This window comes from Aspergillus ambiguus (genome assembly GCF_047715705.1).
Source record: "Aspergillus ambiguus strain CBS 117.58 unplaced genomic scaffold BDV59scaffold_2, whole genome shotgun sequence".
Lineage (NCBI taxonomy): Eukaryota > Fungi > Ascomycota > Eurotiomycetes > Eurotiales > Aspergillaceae > Aspergillus > Aspergillus ambiguus.
In genome coordinates this window covers 1,096,853-1,124,663 of record NW_027395515.1, presented here as the reverse complement: position 1 = coordinate 1,124,663, position 27,811 = coordinate 1,096,853, and the positions used below count along the sequence as shown (strand labels likewise).

At 54.8% G+C, this 27,811-nt stretch overlaps 10 protein-coding genes across 10 annotated transcripts; 7 read left to right on the top strand and 3 right to left on the bottom strand.

Moving 5' to 3' along the window:
- The first annotated feature begins 380 nt into the window (after positions 1–380).
- On the top strand, positions 381–2,809 carry BDV59DRAFT_50427 (serine/threonine-protein kinase). The gene is made up of 5 exons (XM_073696523.1): positions 381–517; positions 625–771; positions 834–2,012; positions 2,066–2,430; positions 2,496–2,809. Exons 1-5 carry the CDS (start codon positions 496–498, stop codon positions 2,691–2,693), a joined length of 1,911 nt encoding a protein of 636 aa, XP_073552592.1. The 5' UTR covers positions 381–495; the 3' UTR covers positions 2,694–2,809.
- Positions 2,810–3,559: 750 nt separating this feature from the next.
- BDV59DRAFT_50419 (coatomer subunit beta') lies at positions 3,560–7,093 on the bottom strand. Its single transcript, XM_073696522.1, has 6 exons — positions 6,860–7,093; positions 6,682–6,744; positions 6,607–6,628; positions 6,520–6,551; positions 5,197–6,465; positions 3,560–5,143 (listed from the first exon to the last, which is right to left on the bottom strand). Exons 1-6 carry the CDS (start codon positions 6,875–6,877, stop codon positions 3,947–3,949), a joined length of 2,601 nt encoding a protein of 866 aa, XP_073552591.1. The 5' UTR covers positions 6,878–7,093; the 3' UTR covers positions 3,560–3,946.
- A 6-nt stretch (positions 7,094–7,099) lies between these two features.
- BDV59DRAFT_168628 (complex I NDUFA5 subunit family protein) lies at positions 7,100–8,482 on the bottom strand. The gene is made up of 3 exons (XM_073688118.1): positions 7,821–8,482; positions 7,655–7,759; positions 7,100–7,605 (listed from the first exon to the last, which is right to left on the bottom strand). Exons 1-3 carry the CDS (start codon positions 8,363–8,365, stop codon positions 7,539–7,541), a joined length of 717 nt encoding a protein of 238 aa, XP_073552590.1. The 5' UTR covers positions 8,366–8,482; the 3' UTR covers positions 7,100–7,538.
- Positions 8,483–8,873: 391 nt separating this feature from the next.
- BDV59DRAFT_190639 (putative disulfide isomerase) lies at positions 8,874–11,238 on the top strand (the record flags this gene model as incomplete). Its single annotated transcript, XM_073691775.1, has 4 exons — positions 8,874–9,106; positions 9,164–9,245; positions 9,297–10,826; positions 10,882–11,238. The coding sequence occupies 4 exons, from the start codon at positions 8,874–8,876 to the stop codon at positions 11,236–11,238; spliced, it is 2,202 nt and encodes a 733-aa protein (XP_073552589.1).
- A 483-nt stretch (positions 11,239–11,721) lies between these two features.
- BDV59DRAFT_168623 (cytochrome b-c1 complex subunit 10) lies at positions 11,722–12,799 on the top strand. Its single transcript, XM_073688117.1, has 5 exons — positions 11,722–11,780; positions 11,979–12,049; positions 12,314–12,367; positions 12,434–12,581; positions 12,649–12,799. Exons 1-5 carry the CDS (start codon positions 11,778–11,780, stop codon positions 12,655–12,657), a joined length of 285 nt encoding a protein of 94 aa, XP_073552588.1. The 5' UTR covers positions 11,722–11,777; the 3' UTR covers positions 12,658–12,799.
- A 768-nt stretch (positions 12,800–13,567) lies between these two features.
- On the top strand, positions 13,568–15,768 carry BDV59DRAFT_50385 (amino acid permease). The gene is made up of 2 exons (XM_073696521.1): positions 13,568–14,200; positions 14,267–15,768. Exons 1-2 carry the CDS (start codon positions 13,830–13,832, stop codon positions 15,603–15,605), a joined length of 1,710 nt encoding a protein of 569 aa, XP_073552587.1. The 5' UTR covers positions 13,568–13,829; the 3' UTR covers positions 15,606–15,768.
- A 1,574-nt stretch (positions 15,769–17,342) lies between these two features.
- On the bottom strand, positions 17,343–18,286 carry BDV59DRAFT_50340 (uncharacterized protein). Its single transcript, XM_073696520.1, has 2 exons — positions 17,583–18,286; positions 17,343–17,520 (listed from the first exon to the last, which is right to left on the bottom strand). Exon 1 carries the CDS (start codon positions 18,157–18,159, stop codon positions 17,668–17,670), a length of 492 nt encoding a protein of 163 aa, XP_073552586.1. The 5' UTR covers positions 18,160–18,286; the 3' UTR covers positions 17,343–17,520; positions 17,583–17,667.
- A 3,294-nt stretch (positions 18,287–21,580) lies between these two features.
- On the top strand, positions 21,581–23,208 carry BDV59DRAFT_198090 (uncharacterized protein; the record flags this gene model as incomplete). The annotated part of the gene is made up of 2 exons (XM_073693083.1): positions 21,581–22,352; positions 22,418–23,208. 2 exons carry the CDS (start codon positions 21,581–21,583, stop codon positions 23,206–23,208), a joined length of 1,563 nt encoding a protein of 520 aa, XP_073552585.1.
- A 1,235-nt stretch (positions 23,209–24,443) lies between these two features.
- BDV59DRAFT_198089 (uncharacterized protein) lies at positions 24,444–25,049 on the top strand (the record flags this gene model as incomplete). The annotated part of the gene is made up of 1 exon (XM_073693082.1): positions 24,444–25,049. One exon carries the CDS (start codon positions 24,444–24,446, stop codon positions 25,047–25,049), a length of 606 nt encoding a protein of 201 aa, XP_073552584.1.
- A 1,105-nt stretch (positions 25,050–26,154) lies between these two features.
- On the top strand, positions 26,155–27,092 carry BDV59DRAFT_198088 (uncharacterized protein; the record flags this gene model as incomplete). The annotated part of the gene is made up of 3 exons (XM_073693081.1): positions 26,155–26,313; positions 26,373–26,888; positions 26,940–27,092. 3 exons carry the CDS (start codon positions 26,155–26,157, stop codon positions 27,090–27,092), a joined length of 828 nt encoding a protein of 275 aa, XP_073552583.1.
- Positions 27,093–27,811: the final 719 nt, after the last annotated feature.

Sequence of the window (27,811 nt, the reverse complement as noted above, 5' to 3'; positions counted from 1 at the left end):
CCTGAGGCTACAAGGCTATGAGGCCACCAGGCCACCAGGCGACCAAGTTCCTGGGCCAATCAGCACGGGGGTCGGAGATTCCCCTCCCGCTTCCCTCCTGTTTGTTCCTTTCCACCTCATCTTCTCTCTTCCTCATCCTCTTCTCTCTCTTCCCCATCCTCATTCACTCTCTCGCTCTTCTCCTCCGTTTCATCCTTTTTCCTCCTTGAAAAACAACCCGGGTTTCTACACCCTGGTTGTTCGTTCTGTTCTGTCCAGCGTGTGATCTTTCCCTCTCGGTCTTAGCCCCCCTCCCGATCGATCTCTTGTGTGTTTGACCGCTGTGGCTGTGGCGGTTCTGCAACCCTCAATTTAGACCCTGTTCACCTCCTGGGAATTGGATCCCTCCTTTTCTGGACCACCCTCTTTGATCATTCTTTGCTCCCTCTACCTCTTCATCGTGGACTCTTCTCCTTGTTCTTCTTCATCTATCGTTTTTCTCTCCTCCCTTTCGCCATGTCGTGGAAACTCACCAAAAGTATGTTCAGTTGGTCTTCCCTTTCCCTCCCCTAACTATAAATAGCCACACATACTTGGGTCCGTTTGATCTCCCAACCACTGACCGTCATCCTTCCTCTGCCACAGAATTGAAGGAAACCCATCTGGCTCCCTTAACCCAGACCTTTGCGCGGTCATCGTCTACCTCTACCATCAAAGCCGAGCCCAGTGAAGAGACAACTCCGGTGACCTCCCAGTCGCCGAGTATCTCCACAACCAGTTCCAATGGCATCGGTATGTGATCAGCCTTTTGCACCCATCTCGATCGGACAACCCGTTCTAATATCGTCCGACAGCTGCTTCGGAATCGCTTGTCTCGCCTCCCGTGGCCCCCGTCAAACCCGGTATCCTGATCGTCACCCTCCACGAAGGTCGAGATTTCGCTCTCTCGCCGCAGTACCAACATATCTTCAACTCGCATTTCCAAAACAACAACTATGCGATGCGCCCGAGTTCCTCATCCTCCCACTCCACGCACAGCCAAGCCGCCTCCTTTGTCCACCATGGCCGTCCACAGTCGACCAGTGGCGGTATCAATTCCGCCCCCACCATCCATGGCCGGTATTCCACCAAGTACCTCCCGTATGCCCTTCTCGATTTCGATAAGAACCAGGTCTTCGTCGACGCTGTTTCGGGGTCTCCTGAAAACCCTCTTTGGGCCGGGGACAATACCGCCTTCAAGTTCGATGTCTCCCGAAAGACTGAGTTGAACGTCCAATTGTACCTCCGCAACCCCACCTCTCGGCCTGGTGCCGGTCGGAATGAGGATATCTTCCTCGGCGCCGTCAAGGTCCACCCCCGATTTGAGGAAGCACAGCCGTATATCGATGACCCGAAGCTGAGCAAGAAGGACAATCAGAAGGCGGCTGCGGCGCATGCTGCCCAGGAACGTCATCTTGGCCAGCTGGGCGCCGAATGGCTGGACCTTCAGTTCGGCGCGGGTTCGATCAAGATCGGCGTTTCGTTTGTGGAGAACAAGCAACGCAGTCTCAAGCTGGAAGATTTCGACTTGCTAAAGGTCGTGGGCAAGGGTAGCTTTGGCAAAGTCATGCAGGTCATGAAGAAGGATACCGGCCGGATCTACGCCCTCAAAACAATCCGTAAGGCTCACATCATTTCACGGTCCGAAGTAACCCACACCCTCGCCGAAAGATCCGTTCTTGCCCAAATCAACAATCCTTTCATCGTCCCTCTGAAGTTCTCCTTCCAATCCCCAGAGAAGCTCTACCTGGTCCTCGCCTTCGTCAACGGCGGGGAGCTGTTCCATCATCTCCAGCGGGAGCAGCGTTTCGATGTCAATCGGGCTCGATTTTACACCGCTGAGCTGCTATGTGCGCTCGAGTGTCTACACGGGTTCAAGGTAATCTATCGCGACTTGAAGCCGGAGAATATTCTCCTGGATTACACCGGACATATTGCCCTGTGTGATTTCGGGCTGTGCAAGCTGGATATGAAGGATGAGGACCGCACAAACAGTAAGATACGCCAGTCAAACTCCCCAGTATCCTCTACTAACACGTTCGGATAGCCTTCTGCGGTACTCCCGAATATCTGGCCCCTGAACTTCTCCTGGGCAACGGCTACACGAAGACCGTCGATTGGTGGACGCTGGGTGTCCTCCTATTCGAGATGTTGACTGGCTTGCCCCCCTTCTACGATGAGAATACCAACGATATGTACCGGAAGATCTTACAGGAGCCATTGATGTTCCCCAGCGACCAGATTGTTCCCCCGGCCGCTCGGGATCTTCTGTCGAGACTACTCGACCGCAACCCGGAACGCCGTCTGGGTGCGAACGGTGCTGCTGAAATCAAATCGCATCATTTCTTCGCCAATATCGACTGGCGCAAGCTCCTTCAGCGGAAGTATGAGCCAAGCTTCCGACCGAATGTGGTATGTGCCTTCCCAGGACTCTCTCATGTTCTTTTATGGCCTAGTACTGATCTTAAACACCGCAGCTGGACGCCCGTGATACGGCCAACTTTGATCGAGAATTCACGCAAGAAGCCCCTCAAGACTCGTACGTAGACGGGCCTGTCTTGTCCCAAACTATGCAGCAACAGTTCGAAGGCTGGTCGTACAACCGACCTGTTGCCGGTCTAGGGGATGCTGGCGGTAGCGTCAAAGACCCATCGTTTGGCAGCATCCCCGAGTGAGACAACTCTGCGTGCCCATCATTAGGCTGAAGATGATGTGGCTGTCAGCGCACAAGGGGGGAATGTTTGAGACGTTTCCCTTGTGTTGGCTACCACTCCTACTTCTGCATATCCTGCCACACATTTAAATCTCCCTCGCCCTACCCCTTGTTTCTCCAACCCTTGCTTGCATAAGGCGTCTTCCCTGTCGAATCTCTCTCCGTGGCAGTGATCTCACGTGAGCGTTTATGTCATGTCTTTCCTACTTCTCAATTTGCATTTAAGATACAATCAAGGCAGGTCCATCAAGTCTGTTTCTTGTCCTCCTTCATCTCCACGAGATTTTGACTCTGGGTTCTCTGGTTATTTGGTGCCTCTCTATCTTGCATTCCGTTACACTTTTGTGTCTCGTGGAACGGAAGGAATGAAGAAACGCGAAGCGTAGCCGCCCATTGCAGCCTGTTTGTCTCCTTGCTATTTCACGATACCTGGAAAGCTGGTCTGTCTTCTGATTTGTGCTATCTCATTTGATCTGCTGGCCCGATCCCTCGAGAAAGTGCATAAGCCTTGTAGCGATTCAATCTGGAATTGGAGCCGTGACACTGCTGCGCATATGTGCCTGATAGTTCTGGATTAGCATTTGTCTTTCCTCTCGGTTCCTTTACTTTCTCTCTTTTGCTTTTTTGCTCTCTCCGGACCATATCTCTCTGTCTTGCCTTTTCAAGTTGGGTATTTGCTTGACTAGCCTGTTTTGTGTGGACTTGGTTTATGGGACAGTCCATGTGTGTGGGTTAGCAATGACGGTTTGTAGACAACAGACGCACGTCTCTCTAAAGCCTCTTGAAAAAAGAAAAAAGAAATCCGAAAATTATGAGTCTACTTCAGTTCTTTCGTATCATCTGGTTCATTGCACTTCATTGCACCTGAGATAGACAGGCCCACTGGTAGGAATAAGTGAAAGTTAATGGAATAATATAACATGATATTGAAGTCATGACGAACACAGCTAGAAAAGCAATAGCCACACAATATTTCAAAAGGATAACAACTCTAGGGGAAGATAATAAATAGTTAAAGTAAACAGGAATGTGATCTGAGATCTCCGCTCCGAGTTAACTTGAAGGGTGATGTGATGTCAGTCAGTACAAGAGAAATAAGAGGGATTTCTCCGCCCTGGGGAATCCGTCGTTCTTTTTCCAAATTTCCTTCGGCCTCTTCAGAACTCCAATATCACCCGTAAATAAATCACAAACACGCACGTGCATGCTTTCCGCTCATGCCTCCGCTTCCACCTCGCCCGTACCATTGGTTTCCACCGTCTCGCCGGCAGCTTCCCCGGCCTCCTTGCCATTGGCCTCCTCGGCAGCCTCGTCGCCGTTAACGTCGACCAAAGAGCCGGTCGACGGGGGCTCGGCGGCGATGCCTTCCTTTTCAAGCCGGAGATACTCATCCCACTCCGGGAAAAGGTCATCATCCGTGGTGGTGTCCGGAGCGCCAGGAGGAATACCGATGAGGCGGGCAATCTTGGTCTTTCCGGATTGCTCGAGGGATCCCTTCCACTGGACGGCGAGCTCGGGCGTGCGAGAGGGCTTGTAGGTCTGCGAGAAGAGGACCGCTTCGGCAAGACGGTTCGTCCGGACCAGGAGGTCGATACAGCCGTCCACGTCACCGAGTGACCAGAGCGTGGAGAAGGCAACGTTGTGAAGGCCGGCCTCGGAGGCCTGGTCGGCCAACTTGCGGAGGCCGTCCTTGTTGCCGCTGGCGGTGTGTAGGAGCAACAGGGAGCCGACGTCCTTGGCGTTCGCGAAACATTCCTGAGCCAGGGAGAGGTTCCACCCAGCCAGGGCGGCGTCGCCGACAATCTTCCACTTGTGCTCGACGTTGGCCTCGCGGGCGATTTCCAGGGCGATGTCGAGGTTGTTGAGAGCGAGAGCCAGCTCGAAGCGGTGTTCGGCGTCCGTTGCGACCTCAAGGGCCATCTCCTTGTAGCCCTGGCCCTCGAGGAAACGCGCCACCTTGTTCATCTGATCCTGGGGAACGTCCTTGAGCAGCTCGGCAGCCATGTCCATGTCTCCGCGCAGCACCACGGTCTGATACTCGACCATGCTGAGGGAGAGACCGAAAGACACAACATTGACATCCTTATCGGCAAGGTACACTCGGCCATCGCGGGGCAGGTAGCCGAGGACGTACATGCCCTGGTCGAAATGGGAGATGGTGTAAGTTTGGTCACCGACGAGGTAGTTTAGACGGTTGGTCGAATTGGTGTAGATGAAGCAGTCGCCAACCCATTGACCAGTGCGAACAGACTCATTGACATCTGTAACGACGTCGAAGGCAGATTCGACCCCGTCTTCGTCAGCCTCACCCTCGTTCATGCCGTTGATGTAGTTCTCCCGCGAGAACCGGAGAACGTAGAAGCTGTCTTCGCAAGCAAGAGTAACCAGCTCGCCGGACTCAGACCAGTATACCTATCGAAGATCAGTAAGAGTAAGGGGCAGGAAAAGCGAGGGAAGGTTCTTACGGCTTTCGGCTCGACTTCAATGCGGCGAACCAGGTTTCCTGTCTCCCAGTCGAACATGCCAATTCCACCTTGTCCTTTAACACCAAGGAGAACACCATCGGTCAGGCCCTCAGCCTGGAATCCCACATCCAGGCCACCGCTGACCTCCTTAAAATTCCGGAAGATCTTAACGCTGGTGGAGGACTCGCGAATAGCATAGTCATTGCTGTTGTCCTTCGATCCCCATGCGAAATCGAGAGCCTGTCCGAAGGCCTTGTTTCTCCAGGCAAGAGCAGTGTAGATGATGTATTCGCCATCACCACACACGGAAACGAATCGCCCGTTAGGGGAGTGTGACAATGTCTGCGGGTAAACTTCGCAGGAACCCAGTTCCTTCGTGGGTAGAGAAAGCGGCGCTCCATCTTTGAGACTTGCATCGCCACCTTTGATGACAGTCGACACAACCTCGTTGTGTCTCGCCCAAACGATCTTTCCGGAACCGTCCATGGAAACAGCGGGTTCTTCACGACCCATCTTGACCACTACCGCTCCATCATCGAAACCCATCGCAACACCCTGTCTACCACGCTGGTACGCGATACACCAAGCTCTTTCAAGGCCATAACTCAACGACTGCTCCAGTCTGTATGTGTTTGCGTGCCAGATCTTAATAGTACCATCCTCTGATCCCGAGATGATGACGGGCAACTCCGGGTGATAACAGGCGAAAGAAACGTTACTCGTGTGGCCTTCCAGAGTCGCAATCAGTGCCTTTGTCGTGTAATCCCAGACCTTAACCGTCTTATCGTCAGAGGTAGTGAGGAGGTAGGGTTTGTCAGCCTGGGGATAGTAGTCGACATGGTTCACGCCCTTTGTTTCGTGGGCCTCGAGGGTGAAGTTGGCATGCGGGGAACCAAGGCTCCAAATCTTGACAGTGCGATCTAGACATGCGGAGGCAAATGTGTTGGTATCCTTGGGGTTGATTGACAACCCCATCACGTAGTGGCTATGACCCTCATAGACCTGGACACACTTCCAGCCCTTCTCCCAGTCCCAGAGCTTAATTGTCATATCATCAGAGGCGGTGAGAACGAAAGGTTGGGTAGGATGAACCACGATCGAGCGGATGTAATCGGGGTGGGCTTCGAACGAGGCGATCTTCTCGGAGGTGTTGTAGTTGTAGACACGGAGTTGGAAGTCGTCCGAACCGCAAACAATCCAGTTCTTGCGGGCGATGAAACGACCAGCTCGTACGGGGACATCGGTGAGCTCAAAAGTTTTGATAATTGACTATTTCCAGGGCGTTAGCTGCGTATGGAAAAGTGCGTCTGCGGAGGGGCATACTTGGGTTTCGTAAGACCAGATGTATACGTGACCTGTTCTCTGGTTAGCACATTCGAACGGTAGTATGCAGGCCATATCTCCACGAACCGCTATACAAGGTGGTGAGAATCTATCCAGAGGTTAGCCTGCTATCAATCGATCCATCCATGTATAGGAACTCACCCATGGCTCCGTGGGGTGGAAATCAATGCCCTTCACCCGCTCCGAGCGGGCAAAGAGTTGTCTCTGTTGCGTTGCAGAAGAGTCAGCGTCAGAACACCACATCATCCCGTTCTTCCCAGATCCTGTCGCATATTTCACGGCCTCGCTCCGAATTGATTCCCAGGACTTGATCGCGTACCTTGACGTCCAGCTTCATGGTGAAAGGGGGTAGTGACGGTAGAGACTATGTGCGGCGTCGGGGGACGGCCTCAACAAGGAGGGGAAATCAGGCCTCGAGCGGCACCGACAGGCCAGTCGGATTAGGAAATAAGAGGAATTGGAACTCTGACTCAAAGGCGCCGAGCAGAGAGAACGTCCCCGACTAGAAAGGCGTGCAAGGTTTCAAAAAGCGGTTCAGGGACGGGCAGCGATGTGTCCACAAGGAGATGAGATCCCGCCAGCTATCTGGAATCCACTAGCGACGCCGGCTCTCACCGCCTGCGCTTCTGGGCGCCCACCATCATGCAGTTTGCTGTACAGTAGTTTATATTCTTCCACCATGAGCTCAGTGTTGTGGGCAGGATTTTATTAAAACAAGGTGCCACCAGGGGCAATGGTGGGTGATGCCAATGTCGAGATAAAAGAATTCTGGCAAGTCTTGTAAGACAGCAACAGGCTATGAGGAACATCAATCCACTCCCTACAAGTCCGTTGCCAATTCCTATCCCAGTGTGAATGGACTGAAGACGCAAAGCATATCATAACAGGTCTAATTGTCACAAATGTGTCCCCTTAACTCGACACTGGCCAGCTAATAAATACAAGTAGTTGAGGATATAGAAAAAGATGGCACCCACTCCCAGAAACAAGTAAATGCTCTACGAAGAGTCGCGCTCGAAATAGGTCCACTGGCCCGGGGCAGGCTTCTCTTCAAGTTCCTCCCACCTGAAGGAACGTTAGCATGTTTCCGATTATGAGCTCGAGCAGTACTTACGCCTTAGACTTGTACATCTCATCCACAAGCTTCAGCTCGCCCTCGGCAACCTGGATGACCTCTTCGATAAGGCCGGCACCAATCTGCTTCTCAATATCGGCAACCCTATGAAAATCGTCAGCTTCCGGACATTTTGCGCGCCCGAGAGGGGCAGCGGTCGACATACTGCTGAGCCTCAAGGGCGGGCTCGTTTTCCCACTTCATCGCCTGAGTGTGGAAGTCCGACTCCTTGGAGTCCGCCGCAATCGACTCATCAATGGCCTTGGCCCACCGGGCTTCTTCCTCTGGCGTACGAGCAGGGCCTTCGGTGGTCGGCTCAATCTTCTCCCCATCCCATTCCTCACCGCGGGGGTTGTCGGTACCATCATCCTGCATGAACGCAGCGTAGGAACCATCAGAGCGACGAAGAGAAGCAAAACGTTCGGGCTCGGCGGCGACAGCCTTCTTCACACGCTCCAACCAAGCCTCATAACCGGGGGGCTTCGTCGATTCCACAATCTGCAAACGGTGACGGGTCAAAGCCTCGGTAGACTGGCGATAGACAGAGGATTCGGGGAAGGCTCTCAGTTTCTGCAGAGTAGATGTGTACAGATAGATCAGGGTCGGGCGGGGATGAGGGTGGGTGTTGAGGCCGGTGATACCGGTGGGAGCGAACGGCTCAAGGTAACGAGCCGCCTTGACGTTGGCGAACAGCCGAAGAGTGGACCGCATGGTGCAGCGAGAGGTTTGAAAGAAGGAAAGAGGAAGAATTGGCCCCGATGGGATTGCAATGGCGGAGTGACGGGTAAGGGAGTTGCTGTGCTGAGTGGATGGACGAAGGTTGATGAGGTTCGGCGGGCGGAGAAACAGAGATTCCAGCGTGCCACCGCCAACCTGTCTTGTCTTGCCGCTTTCTTTGTAGGGGGCTCTCTCTCTCTCTTCCGTCTCACCCGCATTCTTCTCTCTCTTCTCTTCTCCTGTTTCAACCTCCAGCTTGGAACTGCGGTCATCCCGCAGCTTTCTATGTACTTGTGATTCCTCTTCTCTCCCTCCTCCTCCCTTTGCACGTTGCGTCCCTGTTTCTGGAGCCTCCGAGCCACTTTTTGGATTCGTTCGTTAGCCCGAATGTGCCACTCGTGACGCCTACCAGTGACCTCGCTTTTTCTTCTTTGGACTCCCCACCTTGTTTGCTTTAAATATACATCTCCTTCAAGGTTTTGCGCCTTGATCGACAACCAGCATGAGGGCATCAGTGCTGGCGTTGTCGCTCCTCTCGCTCTTCTCGGCTCCCACCTTCGCCGCTCCCTCCAACGAGGCCCTCGAATCACGAAATGACCGTCTTGTGAACCGAGCCGACCCGGACACAAAGGTCGACCCCGACACTCTTCCGACAACCTTCAATGGAATCGAAGTGCCGCCTATGAAGGCTTTGACGCCTGATAACTTCGAGGAAACAGTAAAGGATGGCTACTGGTCTGCGCCCCTCCCGTCGCATTGATTAGATCTGTCTTTTTTGCTAACAGAAAGCAGGTTCATCAAGTTTTACTCGCCTATGTGTCCGCACTGTCAGGCAATCGCCCCGGCCTGGCAAACACTATATGAATATTACTACGTTAGTGCCATGGTTGTTACCTTCTCCCCGCTGGTGCTGACGGCCACATAGACATCAGACCCCCTTTCCTCCTCCTCCTCTGCCAAATCCCCCGATACTACGTCTCTTAACTCCTTCCACGGTTTTTACAATTTCCACTTTGCATCGATGAACTGTTTGGTGTATGGCGATAAGTGCAAGCAACTGAAGGTGGAATACTTCCCTCAATTTACCATGTATCACAACGGCGAACTCGTTGAATCGTTTACCGGAAAGAAGACCATGGAGGGAATCAGTGAATACATCGAAGGAAAGCTGGAGTCCATTAAGCCTGGCTCTCGTCCTGCAGAGGGTGTCAAGCTCCCGAAACCGGGTGCCAAGGGTGTGGACACCAACGCCAAGCCAGAAACTCCTGCCGCTAAAGACAAAGATCGTGAGGCTGGAACTAAGGCTGGAGAGAAACATAACGAGCAGGTTGCTCAGCTGTCTGGTGATGGCTCTTCCGAGAACTCGGCCGCTAAGATCAAGCCCAAGCCCAAGTCGGCACCGGCAAATCCCCAGGGCATCTCCGTTCCTCTCACCGCTGAGAGCTTCCAGCAACTCGTTACCACCACCCAGGATCCTTGGTTTATCAAGTTCTACGCTCCCTGGTGCGGTCACTGCCAGGCTTTGGCCCCTAACTGGCAGCAGATGGCTCGGGAAATGCAACACACGCTCAACATTGGAGAGGTCAACTGCGATGTTGAGTCGCGACTCTGCAAAGATGCTCACGTGTCTGCTTTTCCCACGATGTATTTCTTCCGCGGAGGCGAAAGGGTCGAATACAATGGCCTCCGTGGACTGGGTGATCTCGTTTCCTACGCTAAGAGGGCGGTCGATGTTGGCCTGGGCGTTCAGGATGTGGATGCAGATACCTTCAAGGAGCTGGAAGAAAAGGAAGAGGTCATTTTCCTGTACTTCTATGATCACGCCACCACCTCTGAGGATTTCGAGGCTCTGGAACGCCTGACTCTCAGTCTAGTTGGGCATGGCCGTCTTGTCAAGACGAACAGTGCTGCTCTGGCTGAAAGATTCAAGATCTCAACCTGGCCCCGTCTCCTGGTTTCGCGTGACGGACGGGCGAATTATTACACCCCGATTGCTCCGAAGGACATGCGAGACTTCCGCCAGATTTTGAACTGGATGCGTACCGTGTGGCTACCCATCGTCCCCGAACTTACCGCTTCGAATGCGCGAGAGATCATGGATGGCAAGTATGTCGTCCTTGGCATCCTGAGCCGCGGGCGTTCGGACGAGTTTTTGCAGTCTAAGAGGGAGCTGAAGAACGCCGCTCTGGAATGGATGGACAAACAAACCCAGCTATTCCAGCTCGAAAGGCAGGAGCTGCGGGACGCTAAGCAACTCCGCATTGAAGAAGCGGAGGACCGCAATGACCAGCGAGCGCTGCGGGCCGCTAAGAACATGCGCATCACCATCCGCGAAGATGACAAGAAGCAGGTTGGCTTCGCTTGGGTTGATGGTGACTTCTGGGAGCGGTGGCTGAGAATGACCTATGGCATCGATGTGGCCAATGGGGAGCGGGTTGTCATTAACGATCAAGACGTGAGTTCCATTATGTATAGCGGTGGTTATTGGACATGTCACTGACTCAACGCAGAACCGACGCTATTGGGATGCTTCTTCTAGTGGGGCTTCGATCATGGCTTCGCGTACTTCCATCCTCGAGACCATTCCTCTCGTGATTGCCAATCCTCCGAAGCTGACTCCGAAATCAACGGTTGGTACTTTCGAGTCCATCTTCTTCTTCACTCGCAGCTTCATCTCTGAACATCCCGTTCTCTTCGTTCTTTTGCTCATCGCCGTTCTTGCTGCTACGTTTGTCGTCCGTGGCAAGGTTCTTCAACGGAAGATCCGCGGCGGCATTTTGGGAGTCACTGGCGGTAGCGGTGGCTTCTTCCACCTTGATGGCAAGGAGGGCCTGTTGAACGGTGGTTCGACCGGGAAAGTAGATTGATTGGCAGCGCGGGAGCACTTGTACAGATAGGTTCCTTGTCGCATTTTCATTGCCTTTCTCTTTCGATCTTCTTATGTTTTTTTGCCGCTTATAAAATTTAGTATGTGGAACTTACGGATCCTCTGACGAGACCTGTGGCTGTTCTCTTCCTGTATCTTTTCTATTTCAAGCTCAACCGGTGTTAAGGCAAATGGGGTGTTGCAGACAAGCTCTTCTGTTATTTTTGAAAGCTGGACAATCCGAAGATATGAATAATAAACGTCAGCATTGGCCGGAACTGCTTACAAGTAGGAGAGTCGCATAAGAGTATGTAACTGGGGACTTGGGTAATCATCAACGCAATGCATACATGCAAATACGGCGCTTCTGATTCGACAGCCGGATGCTGTCACGTGCATTGCAATTGGCGGCCGCTGATTGGCTCTCGGGAGAGCACTGAAAGTCGCGGAGCCTCCCGGTTTTCGTCGAATCTCAGTCCCAATTGCCCGTCACCCGCCTCCAGTTCTCGTCTTGAAGTGCCCTTCTCGACTACAAACAAGATGGTATGTTCTCAGCGTTCCGGGCGATTTGCCTGGATCAACTCCCTCCCACATGTCCGCTTCCCCAAGGCGGAGGGGCTCGTGAAGTGCTCCTTGCCATGATGTGACGATATCCGGAGCATCTTGAAGCAGCCCTCTTCGTGCGGCTGATCCGCTCACTGCTGTTGTATCAATTGCTAATGTATTCTTGGTACGATATAGGTTTTCTCTCAGACCCTTCGCCGCGCTGCGGCCCAGAGCGCCGGTGCTTACCGCTCCCCTTTTGCGCCCAAGTGAGACCTCCCACTCCCAACGATGCCATTCTTTCGGCCAGAGCCTTCGACCATATGCACTCTATATGAGTGATGCTGTCTCATACTGTTATGTGGCAGCTTCGGCCCGTTTCTACCTTCGCAGGTCGACTGAAGGGGGCTTGTCTGTTAAGTCGGGTCGACTTTTGGAACCCCATGTCCTGCAGGTCGAAGGGTTCTGCTACGTCTGGCCATGATAATGGAGAATAGAATAATGGCTTTGCTAACGTCTCCCTCTGTACCTAGGTATCACACCCCCATGCACGTCCAGGGTGTGAACGTGAAGACTGCCACCAAGTAGTGAGTTCCCTTGTCTTCTGCTGGTTCGGGGGGTCTGGAGAACATACTGACGGGTCGGCATTACAGTGCCCAGATTGCCGGCACCTTCGGTGTCAGCCTTGGTGTCTTCGCCGTGTTCTTCCTCGGCGAGGTTCCTCGTGTCCGCAACGACATCCTCCGCCAGTTCCCCTTCTTCGATCAGTACTTTGACCGTTCGATCGCCCCCGAGGACAACGTATGTATCTCTGACTTTGGGTCCTTCCTATGGCACTGGGAATGTCAGGATGCTAACCGCTGTGCAGCCGTTCTAGATGATCACTACTGGGGTGGCCTCCTATATCACACATTATGATCGGCTAGGTGGTGAAAAAGGAAGGACAGTCGGTGCTGTACTATGTAGAATAGCGATGAAATGTTTTGAATAGCACATAGACAAGCCTCCTTCGTCTCAGTCGGTCCTTTCCTACCACCAAAGTCACCCCGGAGTAATCGGCGGTCGGTGCGCCATCAGACGTCAGCCATCCAGAATGAATATTCCCCGAAAGCCCCAAACTAACTACTAACGTCCATCTCTATCCCTACAACGGCAGGTATAGCCAGACGAATCAGACTGCTATCGAGAACCGGGATGGCGTCCCAAGCCAGCGGCCCTTATCAAGCGGGCGTTATTAACCGGGAGGGAGCCCTTATCTGTGCCCCGTTATGCAGCCCCGACACCAGCAACCTGGACCCTGATAAGAAGCAGAACCGCCTGAAACTGCCTTGCTGGGCTTGGTCTCCTCGCCAAGCTTTCTCTGCCATCGCAGAAGGGTTCCCCAGTATGTCATCCGGGGTTGGACACACTCGACGGCCCAAGCGGAGTAGCTTCGTGCTAAGTCCCCGGGTGGCCGATGTGACTGGCCTGCGTGATGGTGATCCCGTCGCAATCAAGATAGGTGTGACCACGCGCCAAGCATAGCAGCGTCTGAACCAACGCCCCCGCCTCGGTTCGCCGCAGATTCGATATCCATCGATGTCATGCTGAAGCAGATGATTGGGGGAATCCCTCGTGGTCTGCGGTGCACTGGCATTGTTGGATTATCAGCCAGAATTAAATGAAAAGTATGGGGTTCTACCACGGTCACTTCTGCGCTATCGGTCTAGATGCGGGCCCCGGCCGATGATAGGGCTTCTCCTATACGCATAGGTGATAAGTCAGGGCCGAACATCGAGCTAATCACTGGGTGTATATATGCCCGGCGGTTCCCTGTGCTATGGATTCTTTCTTCTAACCAACCGAGCCCTGGTGTGACCATCGCAGGCCGTATCTTGCATCGTTACACGGCAGTATCCCAGCTTAACATTGAACGCAGCCTAAGAGGACGTCGAGAATCAATTATCCCCCCACCCCCCTTACTTGAATGGATTATCGATCCCCTCCCCTCTACGAGAAAAACAAGCTCGGGCTCTTAACGGCTTAAGAGCTTCAGGGATACTGTCTACCATGGACAAGACACAATCTTCCGATAATGCCCCCTCAAAGGGCCCAGTATACGCTAATGTCGACCATGACCCCGTCACGAGTGTGTTGGCCAATGGAGATATTCCCTACACGGACCATGATATGGACGCGGATGAGAGAGTGATTGTGGCTCTCGGGTACAAACAGGAGTTTAAGCGGGAGTTCTCCTTGTGGACGACGTTTTGTGTTAGTTTTGCGGTCCTGGGGTTGCTACCATCGTTTGCCAGCACCATTTACTATGGCATGGGATACGCAGGCACCGCGGGAATGGTCTGGGGGTGGATTATTGCCATGGTCTTCATCCAGTGCGTTGCCATGTCAATGGCCGAGCTGTGCTCTGCCATGCCTACTAGGTACCCATCTATTCCATCCTCCAGTCGCGTACGATCGACAGTGATGAATGCTAACCGCTCCTACAGTGGTGGACTCTACTACGCTGCAGCCGTTCTAGCGCCCCCCGGTTACGGGCCCTTCGCAGCCTGGATCACAGGATGGTCCAACTGGATCGGGCAAATCACCGCCGCTCCGAGCGTGGACTATGCCCTCGCGGCGATGATTCTGGCGGCCGGCTCAATCGCAAACCCCAGCTACGTCCCCACGGCATGGCAGACGTACCTCCTGACCGTCTTCATCCTCCTCGTTCACACCGTCATCAGCAGCATGCCGACCAAATGGGTTGCGCGGTTCAACTCGTGGGGGTCAACGTTCAACATGCTGGCGCTCGTCGCGGTGATCATCGCCATTCCGGCCGGGACCAAGAACGAGCCCAAGTTCACCCCGGCCAAGGAAGTCTGGGGCACCATCACCAACCTGACCGACTTCCCGGACGGGGTAGCGGTGCTGATGACCTTTGTCGGGGTGATCTGGACGATGTCCGGGTACGACTCGCCGTTCCACCTGAGCGAGGAGTGCTCGAACGCCAACGTGGCGTCGCCGCGGGCGATCGTCATGACGTCCGGGGTGGGCGGGCTGATGGGGTGGTTCCTGCAGCTGGTGGTGGCGTACACGGTGGTGGACATCGAGGCGGTGATCGACTCGGAGCTGGGCCAGCCGTGGGCGTCGTACCTGCTGCAGGTGCTGCCGACGAAGACGGCCATGGGGATCCTGGCGCTGACGATCGTGTGCGGGTTCTCGATGGGCCAGGGCTGCATGGTGGCGGCGTCGCGGGTGACGTACGCCTACGCGCGCGACGACTGCTTCCCGCTCTCGCGGTACTGGAAGCTGGTCAACGGGACGACGCGGACGCCCGTCAACGCGGTCATGCTGAACGGCGTGCTGGGCGTGCTCATGTGCCTGCTCATGCTGGCCGGCGACGTCGCCATCGGCGCGCTGTTCTCCATCGGCGCCATCGCCCAGTTCGTCGCCTTCGCCATCCCCATCGCCATCCGCGTCTTCTTCGTCGGGAACCGCTTCCGCCGGGGCCCCTGGCATCTCGGCCCCTACGGCTCCCTCGTCGGCGGCCTCGGCGTCTCCTTCGTCCTCCTCATGGTCCCCATCCTCTGCCTGCCCAGCGTCACCGGCAGCGACCTGACCCCGGAGCTGATGAACTGGACCTGTCTGGTGTGGGGCGGCCCCATGCTGGCTGTCTCCGTCTGGTGGGTGGTGGATGCCCGCAAGTGGTTCACCGGTCCCAAGGTCAATGTGGAGCATGCCATTCACCCCGTGGAGGAGGGCTCCGCTATCGTCGGTGTGGGGGTGGAGGCCCAGGAACCGGATCTGCGAGATGGGTCAAGCAAGTCTTCGAATTCGAAGGGTTGAGGGTGTTGGTGTATATAATAGTGTAATTCTTGGTCATGGTTAGGTTGTGATTTCATGCCTCACTGGATGTATATCTCGATACCAGCCAGAGTCTTAGGTATCAGCTCTGAACCTCTGGTCTGGGTTTCGGACGTAGTATAGTACCTATGGAAGCTGTCTCGGGTTTACAGCGTCGGGGTCAAATACTAATTCATGAGAAACTTATCACGAAGGTACGCCGTGCGTCAATTACTCCGTGTACTCTTATGCAAGTACGTCCCACATGATGGACGAACGACAGTCTGTCTCCTAAGAATATACAAGCTACCTCTAATTGGTATTCTTGGACTGATATATTGACGCAACAAGCTAATATATCAACACTGACACCTCAGAGGATCCTCTAAAGCTACAGGATAGGATATTAGGTCTGGAGACATCAACGAGACCGTGGCAGAAATACTCTCTGAAAATCCCCAGATCCTTGGAATATATATACACTTAGTTGAGCCATGCTCGATTCTCTAACAACCAGAGAAGCGATATCAGCACCGTACACTGACACAGATCACATCCCATAGTTGCAGCGGCATAATCCAGGCCATTCCATTCCTCATGACCCAGGTTGCACTCACCTGCGCCAAACCAGTCCGCATCAAAATTCCAAGCCTCCTAGGCAATCGCGGCAAACGTGGCTCAACCCGGCGCCTCAATTAAAGTAAAGACACATGTCCCATTCCAGACATCGCATCGATGATCCATCCATTTGAACGGGAACCCCGACCCTCATCTGACCTATCACAGACACAGCTCATATGCGGCCGGCCGGCATTGCATCGCGTCTCTCAGCCTCTGTGATGCCTGAGCTACATGCGCGACGCAGACACGCGGTGACTCCAAGCTTGATTCTGCACAGCGTCGGGGCTCCATCGGGATGAGCATTCGATGAATACGCTGTGCGGCGGAGACTCGGGGTGCATTACCCTCCCCACCAGCCTGCGTCTTTGCCTGGGAGAAACGGTTTATGTGATTTGATACGATAATGCGGAGCTGTGTAAGCCGTGGGCATGTTCAGCTGTTGGATGTATATATTGCGAGGAGAGAACCAGATGATGTCCGCGCGATTACGTCCTCGCAATATATTCCCAACGCCGAGTAACGCAGTACGCAGCAGAGCGATTCGTCGTCGCCTACGTAAGTCATATCACATAGCTAGGAACGGGGATAACCATCTACGCGTTCGCCGTTCGCTGTACCTGGATGCTCTTCCGCATATGTACTCCGTACCCTCAGATGCTTCATCGAAGACCCTGCGAGAAGTGGATCATCCACCGGGGTTCAGGATGGGTCCCCACCACGGTGCTACAGGTAGGCCGACCGACTGTGCCTATCCGACCCGAGAGTCAAAGACCACCTGGCTAGATGCCGATGCTGCAGGTACGGCATGGTCAGGCATACCCGCCCACCGCCACCCCTCCGTAGCAGACCGCGGATAGCAGCGGACTGCTGCCTGGAGGGTGAAAGGCCTTCATTCCCGAGTAAGGAAGTTCCCAGGGGACGCCCAGAGTTGAAACACTAGTTTTTTCAAGCCATCGGCAATTCGGGCGGTGATCGTCCATGTGCCGTCTCTGGTGATTTCATAACTGCCCCTCTCCTCTGGGCGTACGTAGGAGAATCTGCTGCATAACGTCGCGAGTCGTGTTGGTGGTCTATCGGCCGGGAGAATCCGGCTCTACGGTGTCCGGAGTACTGCGTATGGCCCTGACTAGAGGGGAAACGAGTGGGACGAATGATACGGTGTAGACGGCGTTGGGCGGGAGGAGGGGACGAGGTGATCGCAAGCTGGGCAGTGACAGGAGGGGAAGTTGTTGGAGGCAGGGGGGAGGGTTGGGATCTGCCGACCTCCGATCCGTCGGAGTGCTGGCGGTTGGAGATGCTGACGGTCAGCCAGATCGAGATGGAGATTAATTAGGAGAAACGCATGCATGATAATAATACCAGCTAATATTTCTTAATCAATTAACCCTTTGGGCAATCGTCGGAGTTGGAATCCCATGCAAACCCAGCCCCCGGGATTATCAGATCAGACTTCGCTCAGAAACCGGTCTGATATTAACTGCGACTCCAAACCAAGGACTGAGTTCCCGGCCGCGTAAACCCCGTTCGTTAATCCCGTCAGGCCTGCCCATCGCATCCCGACACCACGGTAACCCTCATGGTTGAAGATGGCGTCGGACGGTTCCTTGGTTGAGGGGGGGAAACTATCCATGGCGTGAACTATGAGATACGCCAGCAGAGAGTGAATCCTCGTCCCGGACGGTGTAAACCAACCGGTCACTGCCCATCCGTCGAGATCCCCGATGCTCAATGGCTGCATGGTCAACCTCAGGCCACGCACTAGGAGCAACCCCCTCCTTGGTATGAGGTGGGTGGCGCATTCTGGTCGGACGCTGCAGGATTGTGTGATTGGCGATGACTCGAGCAGGGTGGAGGTCGACCAGGACTTGGCTTCGGCTTTCCTCCGGTCTGGTCCGGAAAAACCACCATGGGTGCAGGGAGAAAGTGCCGAGGCCATCAGACGCTTCCCGGATTCGGCGACGCTGGACGCTACTGGTACTAATGGGTTTAGTGAGAAGACGATCTGCGCGGATTACCGCGGTGTTATGAGTGATATAGGAAGGACGCTGGAAGAACTATTGCAACATGATTCCCGGCCAGTAGCTGGGAGACAGGTTGGTGTGGTGGTAAGATATTGCGATTGAATGATGGACCTATACGCCGGAGACCATAGAAAGAATCCGACTCGGACTACGCAGTAGCCTAACGACAACTACACACCCATGTGCAGAGTAACGACAACTAGCAGATGCCAAGCTTTAGGTACTTGACAGACTTGATTCTTCACGGTCGAGGATCTGGTAGGAGGACCTCCATCCGTGGAAGTTTCCATGGGCGGGCCATCGGCTCTGCGAAGTGGAGAGACTGCCGTGATCGGACCGCCACATTGGGCGAGGTGCAGGAGGTTCCTTGGGACTGACCGATGTGGCAACTTGCGCGAGGTCATATGAGGGTAGTACTATCCTTCGGATGCGATATTCCATAGTACCACGTAGAATGAAGAGAGCAGTCTGTTCCGAGAAAGCCAAAGTGTATCGAAAAGCCAATCGTCGATGTTGTTTTCAGTGGAATTCCTCCTGACGCCGTCCCGAGGTTCTCCGCGACCACGAGCGAGTCAAAAAAAAATAATCCTTCCGCGTTCAACCATGAGGGCGGAACACTTCATCCGGTAATGCCGCCGTCGAATAATGTGCGGTGATGCGGACGGCTTATCGCGGCGAGGCATTTATTTGAAATCCGATCCATTTCGATGACAATTATTTGAGTCCAGTTACGGAGGACTGTGGCTGTCGTACTCGACTCCCATCAGATACTGGGCTGCGTCCAGCGAGGTTCCACTATGGAAGCGGGAGAAGCTCTCAGGGAAAATCTCCTGGTGGAGCCATAGCCGCCAGTGTTGCTTGAGTCTAAACGAGGACCCGTTTTCCTGAATAACATCGGCTGCAGAAAAGACCATCGGATGTAACCGTACGCCGTCTGTGATATCCCTCCGTAGACACTCGGCTTGGAAGTGGCGAGGAGGGACCCGTGGATGCGCTGGTCCCGGGGGGGGGGGGGGGGCAAAATTTTCGTATTTGAATTCTTTTCGGGTGCTTTTTTCGGCTAGAACACAGTGTGGCCGTAGCGTCTGCTCAATGGCCGGGTTTCTGCCACACGCCGCGGGCAAAAGTACTGTGCATGGGCCTCTGTTTATCATCTCGACCGGTTGATCTATCTGGTAGGCAAGAGATGATCCAGGCGTGTTTACATCTTCAGTTCGGTCGATGGGACCGGACCTCTACGTGTATGGCCCGGAGATATATTCCCCGGCGTCGGGTAATAGGGCGATAGGATAGCTCCTGCAGACACCGACTCGTCCAGACTGGATCTGCAGCGACTGAACGAAGTGGTGTGCGGGCAGGATTGCACATGGAGGAACAGTGCCATGATATCTGGTCCGGACAGGACAGGCTCCAGATCGCATGAGCTTATTGAAGACGTCAAATACTCCAGACTCCATCGTGTACTCCATCGGTTGATAAACATTCCCACAGCGGAGCCAGTGGGCAAATCTACCATTGTTCCCTGCTGAAGGAACCCGGAGGCCTCTCCACTTGAGCTCAGAGGTCAGATAACTTTGATAAGGTTCGTGCCCCTGTTGCAGTGGGATTGTGGATGTGCCATGAGGGCTGAGCGTGCGGAGAAAAAAACAGGCCGATGGAGGGGAGGGAGAGCGACATATGACGGACAGGAGGGAGAAAGGATCCAAGCCACCTGCATAACCCAAGCATCCTACGTAATGGGCCGACGACGACAGCGCGCCGCCCCCCCTCCCTCTCCCCTGAGAGGGAGAGGCAGAGGCAGAGGAAATTCCGGAGCCGCGCCTACCAGGCAGGTTTCAGACGGAGGGCGACGAGGATGAGAAAGGCATTTGAACGCGATCGGGAGGAAGGTCGGGCAGCCGGAGGAGACTGAAAGCAGTTAGGCTCTCCTTCCATTGAATTTTGATTTGATTTGATTTTTTTCTGTTTGCCGCGGGGGAGCAGACAGTTAAGCGCGCCCTACTCCGTCCATACTCGAGGAATGATCACGATTTGTAATCAGGAGGCAGTCAAGACGGTTGCGAAATGGATTGGGAGCGGCAAGGAGTCGGGAGACGGGCGAACCATAATGGTCCAGCAATATCCTCATACTACGTATAGAATACTAATAAGAATTGAATAATAAGAATGCCAGACGAATCAGAATACCGGAACGGCGTTTTCAGATTCCTGCAAGTCGCAGCTCCGGGGGGCGAGAGTCGGAATGGGATCTGATTGAGAGCCGAGTTTGCCGGGAGAGATGGAAACGGTATGCATTTTCCTAATAAATCAGTCTAATAATAAATTCTAATAAAATCACAAAATAATAAAATAATCTTCATAATAATAAGAAAATAATTCTACGATCGTCACCGCCGTCTGCCTCTCCTTTCATTCCCAGAAAAGTCTGTCTCTTTTTTTTTTTTTTTTAAATTTTTTTTTCTCATCATCTCCCCTGCCCCCTCCCTCTTCGCTCTTCCTCCAGCATTCTCTCCATTCCCCGTGATTAGGCGCCTCCCAAGGTTCCTCTCTCCCTGGGACGGCCGAACTTTTTATCTTTTTTTTATCCTTTTTTTTTTTTTACCTTTACCTCTTTTTTTCCTTCATTTTTTTTAATTCTTCATTCTTATTTCCGATTCCATTTCCACTCCCACTCATCCCTTCATACCCACCTCCTTTACTTCGTACTTCGTCTTCTCCCGACATCCTGGTCCTCTTGTTGACACCAAAACACAGCCAATTTCTCCATCGCTCTGCGCTCTGCTGGTTGTTGTGAAGACCCACTTACACGCCGCCGCCTCCTCCCTGGTGGATCACAACCATCGACTGTTTTTTTTTGGTGACAACGTGCGGATAGAAAAAAAAAGTTCCCACACAACGCGATTTTCCTGGTGGGTGACCGTGGGGAATTCCTTCCGATTAAGCATCTCAAATCCTCATCCTGACTGTTCTTCTCTTCTGCCAGTGGAGTTCGGCCTGGTTCCTGACGCCTCTTCCCTCTGTTGCTTCAGCCTCCGCGTCCTGTCAGATCTCGCCGCCCGCATCGGCCGGTCCATTGCCCATCAGAAGAGCATCGAGAGAAGGAAAGAGAGAAAAGAAATTCGAAAGGAAGACAGAAGACAAGAAAGAAGAAAGAACGAAGAACGAAGAAAGAAGCAAAGGAAACAACGCTGGCAGCTCCCCTCTGCCATCTCCCCCCCGACGCTTCCGCGATCAATGATCGGGATACCGTGAAATCCTTGCCTCAGTCTCAGCCCTAATTGTCTCCCCTCCCTTCTCATTCTCTCTCGTCTTCATCCCTCCCTCTCTCTCTCCACCATGGATCCCAGATCTCATCCTTCGCGCCCCCCATCCACCAGTCTTCCCCAGGGCTCCACGCCTCTCTCCTCCACGCCCATCTCCAGCATGCCTATGCCGCAGTACACCATGCAGCCCCAGTACCCGGTCTCCCAGCCGCACACCCTTCCCCCGCTGCAGCCGCATCACAGTCAATCTCCGGCGCCTCACTCCTACATGGGCCAGGCGCCCTACCGTCCGGATCTCTCCCGGTTCCCGGCCTCGACGCACGATGTTTACGCGTCGTCCACCGCTCCCATCATGCCGCATACCACCGTGGGAAGTCTGCCTCCCTCCTCCTTCCTCTCCCATCCCAACCCCCAGGCGCAGCCGCAGTCGCAATACCCTCCCCCTCATAGCGTGCTGCCGCCCGCCTCCAGCGCCCAGACCTACCCGCAGCCCATCGCTCCCGCGCCCCCGCGGGACCGCCGCGGCGAGTACCCGGGCATGCCCTCCGGCGCCTTCAGCTACACCGATGGGAAAGGCTCTCCCTGGATGAACCCGGATCCTCTGCCTCCCGCCAATGGCTCGCCATATGGCAAGGAACCGCCTCGGACTCAGGTCGTCGGCTCCCAGGGCCGTCGCGGCATCCTCCCGAGTGTTCCGGGACGCGCCACCCCCGTTACCAACGGGGTCAACGGCACTGCGAAGAACACCACCATCCCGGCCAAGGATGCTGATGGCAAGTTCCCGTGCCCGCATTGCAACAAGACCTACCTCCACGCCAAGCACCTGAAGCGTCATCTGCTCCGACGTGAGTTTCTCCTCCCCCCGTGGATGGCCCCCGTCCGGTCCATGTTAACACCAACCGATCGATAGACACCGGTGATCGGCCGTACATGTGCGTCCTCTGCAAGGACACCTTCTCCCGCAGTGACATCCTCAAGCGCCACTTCCAAAAGTGCTCGTTACGTCGCGGCAACCCCACCGGAGCGACCCACCTGTCGCATCCGCAGGCACATTTGAAGAGGTCTCAGGCGGCCAATCCGAAGCCAATTCAGGATGATGTCAGTAGTTCCATCCCGCCTCCCCATGCCCTTGCGGGTACGACTTTCGGCGAGGGGACCGTGAACGGGAATGGCCTGGCCCCGGGCCGGCCTGGGTTCACGGATCCGCAGCCTCTGGGCTTTTCGATGCCGTCGGTCAATGGGATGAGCCGTGGTCAACCCGACGACGCGTTCCCCGCTGGCCAGCCGCATCCGAGAGGCCCCTGGATGGCCGCTCCCAAGCCGAACCCGTACCTCGTCCAGCCCGGCCCTGATGCCTCTAGCCAGCACTTGAGTGTTGACCGTCCTTCCCTTGAGCAGGTAAAGCCCCCGGTCGTCCAAGACCCCAAACGCCCTGTCATGCCGGGGCCTACTCCCAATCATACAGGCGAAATTGACTGGACCTCGATGTTTCAGCCCGGAGCTTCCGACGGTTATATCAACCCGGTCTTCCCCCAGTCCATGGCCGCCGGCCAGGAACCGATCCACGCCCACGTCGACGCCGAGCGCAAGTACTATCCGACCACGACCGCTCCCGGTCCCCAGGAGGGCATGAACGGCCTGTACCTGGCCTCGACCACCATGGGTGGTGATGGTAAGTGGATAGCGTGTGAATCCGCGTGATCATCTTGGATCCGTCGTCGTGTCTGAATCTGGTGGCTTATAATGTAGGAGTAGGTACCGTCCAGCCGGCGCGGCAATAGTGGTCTCCTAGGACCATATACGGAGGATGCTCCTACGGAAAGCATCCACTCTGATGTTACGAAAAAACGTTCCTCTCGCGGGTTATCAGGTTACCATGTTTCGTCTCCCGTTCCGTTCCAAAATCTCGTGTGCATTTTTTTTTCCCTTTTATCCTCCGGCGAGTGCTCGATTGGGGTGGTGCCCGTTCTGGTTTTCTGCTTATTCTTGTCCATTATGAGTGGCCCCGATGGGATGGTGTGTGTGGTTTAACCGGCGTCCAACATAGACCTGGGCATGTGTTTTTATCTGTTGCGGTTCATGTCTCCTTTCTACCGATGCGCCAAAAGATGTCCTACGACTGTCGTTCTCGACCACGAGCATGGCTTCGGGATCATCCTTGTAAGTAGTTTGGTGTTTGTGTTGTGTGTATGTTTGAACATATAAGGGGTTTGCGTGGAGATTGGTTTGTTCCTCTTGTTTCCTCTTTGTTTCTGTTCTCTGTGCTTTTCCTTTCTCTGTCTTGTTTTCCTGTTTCCTTTTTCTGTTTCCTTTCCCCCTGTTTTGAAAACGACAAACATGTTTCTTCATTTGCGGCTGGGCTGTTCTCGAGTCGACCCTCTGTTCTCCTACCGGGTTGGAGCGAGGCGGCGACGACGATCGAGACCGGCCCCTGGTCAGCCCCACGATGTTCCATATGTCCGGATATCGGTTGATATATGCATTCCCCTGTCCTCTCTCCCTGGTCGGGACACGTGGGAGAGGCTGTGGATTGAAAAGCTAGAATATAGACAAGATACGATTGTTAGAGCATATCATATGAATCACACCTGTTCTCCCACTCCGGCCCCCTCCCCCCCCAGACCTAGGTACAGCGGATCCGTGGTCCTCCGTGGGAGCCCTGCAGCTGACAGGCATCTGCCCGGTTTGCTGGCCCTTTTGTCCGAGCGGAGAAAGCGCGCAGGGTGCGAGATCCGGGATTTCCCTACGTGGGAGGAGGTTGATTTACCCCGCTGCTGATTGGTCTGCGCGACGGAACGGATCGGGCAAAGTCGATTATTAACCTCACGACCTCCTCGTCATCGTATCTACATCTCCATCGACCTCTACTACATCTAATCTACCACCACATTGAGACACACGCCCGTACTATCCCCTCTTCCCCCCTTCTCTCCATCATGTCCACCAACCGCCCCTTCCTCACCAACTTCCTGGCCGCCTTCCGCGCCCAGTCCACCTACAAGGCCTCCACCGCCGCCTCGTCTTCCACCACCGGCGCCTCCCCGTCCCTCTCGCCCTCGCAGCTCTCGCAGGGCGCGCGAGCCATCGCAACCAAAGCGACCACCGCCGCCTCGAGTCCATCGCCATCCTCGGCCGCCGCCGACTCCCCTCCTCCCCAATCCACCCACTACCACCATCACCACCACCATCATCATCCGCGCCCCCACTCGCACCCGCGCTCCCCGCTGAACCCCCCCGCCGACTCCCCCGCCCCCTCCGCCTCATCCACGCCCGCCCCGTCCGCCGCCGCCGCCTCCAACCCCATCCCCATCGCCGGCGCGGACCGCCAACGCCGCGGCAGCGACAGCTCCTCCGGGTCCGGCGGCACCAGCGGCGGCGGCGGGGGCGGGTTCCGCGACGCCCTCGGTCCAGAGAAGTGGTACGTGGGCGGGCGCACCCCCGCCGGCGAGGAGCGCTTCTACCGGCTAGGCATGGTGACCAAGGGCGGGGGCCGCCTCGGCGGGAGCGGTCGCGTCGGGAGCATTGACCAGTTGAGTCTGTGAGGCGCGACCCATGGGGTTGATTTTATGATGTGTTCACGATTTGACGGATTGGTTTGCCGGGGATTTGGCGCAAAGACTTTACTTGCTTGAGGGCGGCGTTTTGGGACCGGCGTTGGGCTCGGGATAAAAAATGTTGATGTCGTTCTTGCTGCTTGCTTGCTTGCTTGCGTGCTTGTGCTTGGTGACTCTCCACTGCTGTATATCGATGGGGTGTGGGATTGCACGGAAGAACTGCACATGAACCCCCAATTTAGACTTGCTCGGTCTATGTCTGTTTTATAGCTTACGGTTCACTGACTACACTGAATATGACTGCATCCCGTTAGGGTTCTTGACGTCTTTCCTATGAGCCGCAGCACTCAACCCCCTCCACTAGGCGCCAGTATATTAATAGCGGTGGGAGCCGGGGGATGCGAAGCCGGTGACGTGATCTGGCAGAGATCTGTGTTCAGGGAATTCTGCGAGTAGTCGGAATACTGACTGTAGAACCAAGAAGATATTACGTCGAAGAATAGATTAACCGGGCAGGTGGTCGAACTCCAGGTACAGTTCAACAAATCGGGACCGGCTGAGATTAGATCAGGAGCCAGGGCCCTCTATCTTCCCTCTTCCCCCCTCTCTCTCCATCCCCATACCATCGTACCAGCTGACGGCCGAGGACCTCGACACTTTCCATCAGGATGATACACCTGTCATCCGAGCCGCAGCCAAAGCCAACATAGCCATCCTCCAGGCATTATTGGCTCGTTATGAGAAATTCGACCAGTTGAGCCAAGTTAGGAGTCTGTCACACCAACAGAAAAATGCCATCCGTGCAATCCATCCAAATACAACCGCGTATCTTGACGGTGGAATCCAGTCCCCTCTTAACGCCGCCATAGCCGCCAATCTCCCTGACAATGTCCCTCTTCTCCTAGCAGCGGGGGCGGACTCGAACGGCATCAAACGGACTGATATAGCGGACTGCTCGGTGCGGTGGATCCGGGGCCGCCACTTCCAGGACGACGTTGCTTGTTTCGGAAGATGTAAACCTCGCGTCCGTGTCCTGGAGGCTGCATGAAACGAAAAAGGCATTCACCCGGTTTGCCCGTTGGCCGACGCAGAAATGGACGAGCGTCGCCTTGGCTTCCCCCGTTTCTGGACGGAGCCCAACGTCCCGGGAAGCAGGCTGCGTATGCAAAGGGCTCTCACTGCGCTTGAAGTCGCCGCGAAAGCGGGGAATCCGGAAATTGTTCGATATCTGGCGGAGTGCGGGAGCGGACGAGTCTGCGTGGCTTCAGCCAGCGGCAACAGGGAGAGGCAATGAGACTAATTGATATTCAGAACGAGACAGATGTCCCGATATCCACCTTATCAACGTCCTCGCCCGTCCATGAGGCTATCGCGGCCGGTCAAGTGCCCATGCTGCGCCATCTGCTATCTACCTGTGGGTATTCCCCCAACTACTGTCCTCGCGCGGCCCCGACTGTCGCTCTTCCACCCCTTTCATACGCCATCGTCCGGTGCGATATCAACAACCCGGGCGTGCAACGATGCATAGTTGATCTGCTCACGCATCCGCAGCTGGATGCCAATCTTCGTACCCCCATCTTCAGCATCCATCCTCTCCGCTTCGCCACAGCGCATCATAATCCCGAGCTTCTCTCGTGGCTCGCTGGCTCGATCCGCGGGGGATTGAACGCGGCCGGGGTCACCGCCTTGGGACATACACTCCTTCACGTGGCCTCACTGCCTCTCACGGGATGGCAGGTAGATGCGGGCAACAGTAGCGTGGCCGAAAGCGTTCGCTGCATCCACACGCTGGATTCGTGCTGGGCCTCTTATCACCTTCCTAGCCCGGTTTTTGCGCGGTTTTAAGACTTCGAGTGAGCTGGCCATGCTAACCCGCAGCCCATGACGGAGATCCAGCAACAGGCGCAGACGGCGACCATCAAGGTGTTGCTGGAACGGGGCGGGTGTGATGTCCGTACCCAGGAGGCTGATGGGAATACTGCCCTGCATTATTTGGCAGGCACTTTTGGATATCAATGTAGCGACCATTAGGTTGGTTCGGGGAATGGAGGGAGGGGAGGAGGCATGGCCAGAGATGAGGAATCGCTGGGGGTTTGACTCCCAGTGACTTGTGAATTGAATAGTCTATCCCAGGTAGGTTGAACTCTAGGACAGAAGTGACCCCTTTTCCTTTAAGTCTAGAGAGCCAGGAAGCGGAGGGAACAATGTGTGTAGTACTACTATTGGTCTAAGAATCCGGGGAAGACGTAGTATACGATGGTCACATGACGGAGCGAGGTAGTTGAGGTGCGGCAGAGGCCGCGTACAACTTCCGAAGTCGAGGGGACATCTTGCCTACGGCGAGCAATGTACGTTAGTCCTAGCTCAGCGCCAGAATCGTACGGTATGAAACTGCCCAGGTGGACATTACCGAGTGCAGTGTTGGCTTACTGTGAGGTATGTCCCTTAGTCAGCCCTTCACGTGGCTCAGTAGTTAACTAACTAGTGCAAGAGAACTTCCCTTGATACGTAGCTCCAAGTACACCATCTTCTCCTCTGTCACCGACAGTAATATGTCCTTCTCCAGAGCTTCCTGTTGGGATACTCTAACTACAGCTACATCTGTTCAAATTGATCATTGGAAAGGCTATATCCCCGAATCCCTCTTCTATACCATACTCCGTCCTCCGATAAGATAGGGCTCCCCCCGCGGGCTTCGGAGGTGGCCGACAAGCTCCATCAGCCCATCCGTCGCTCTACTCCTTCTTGCC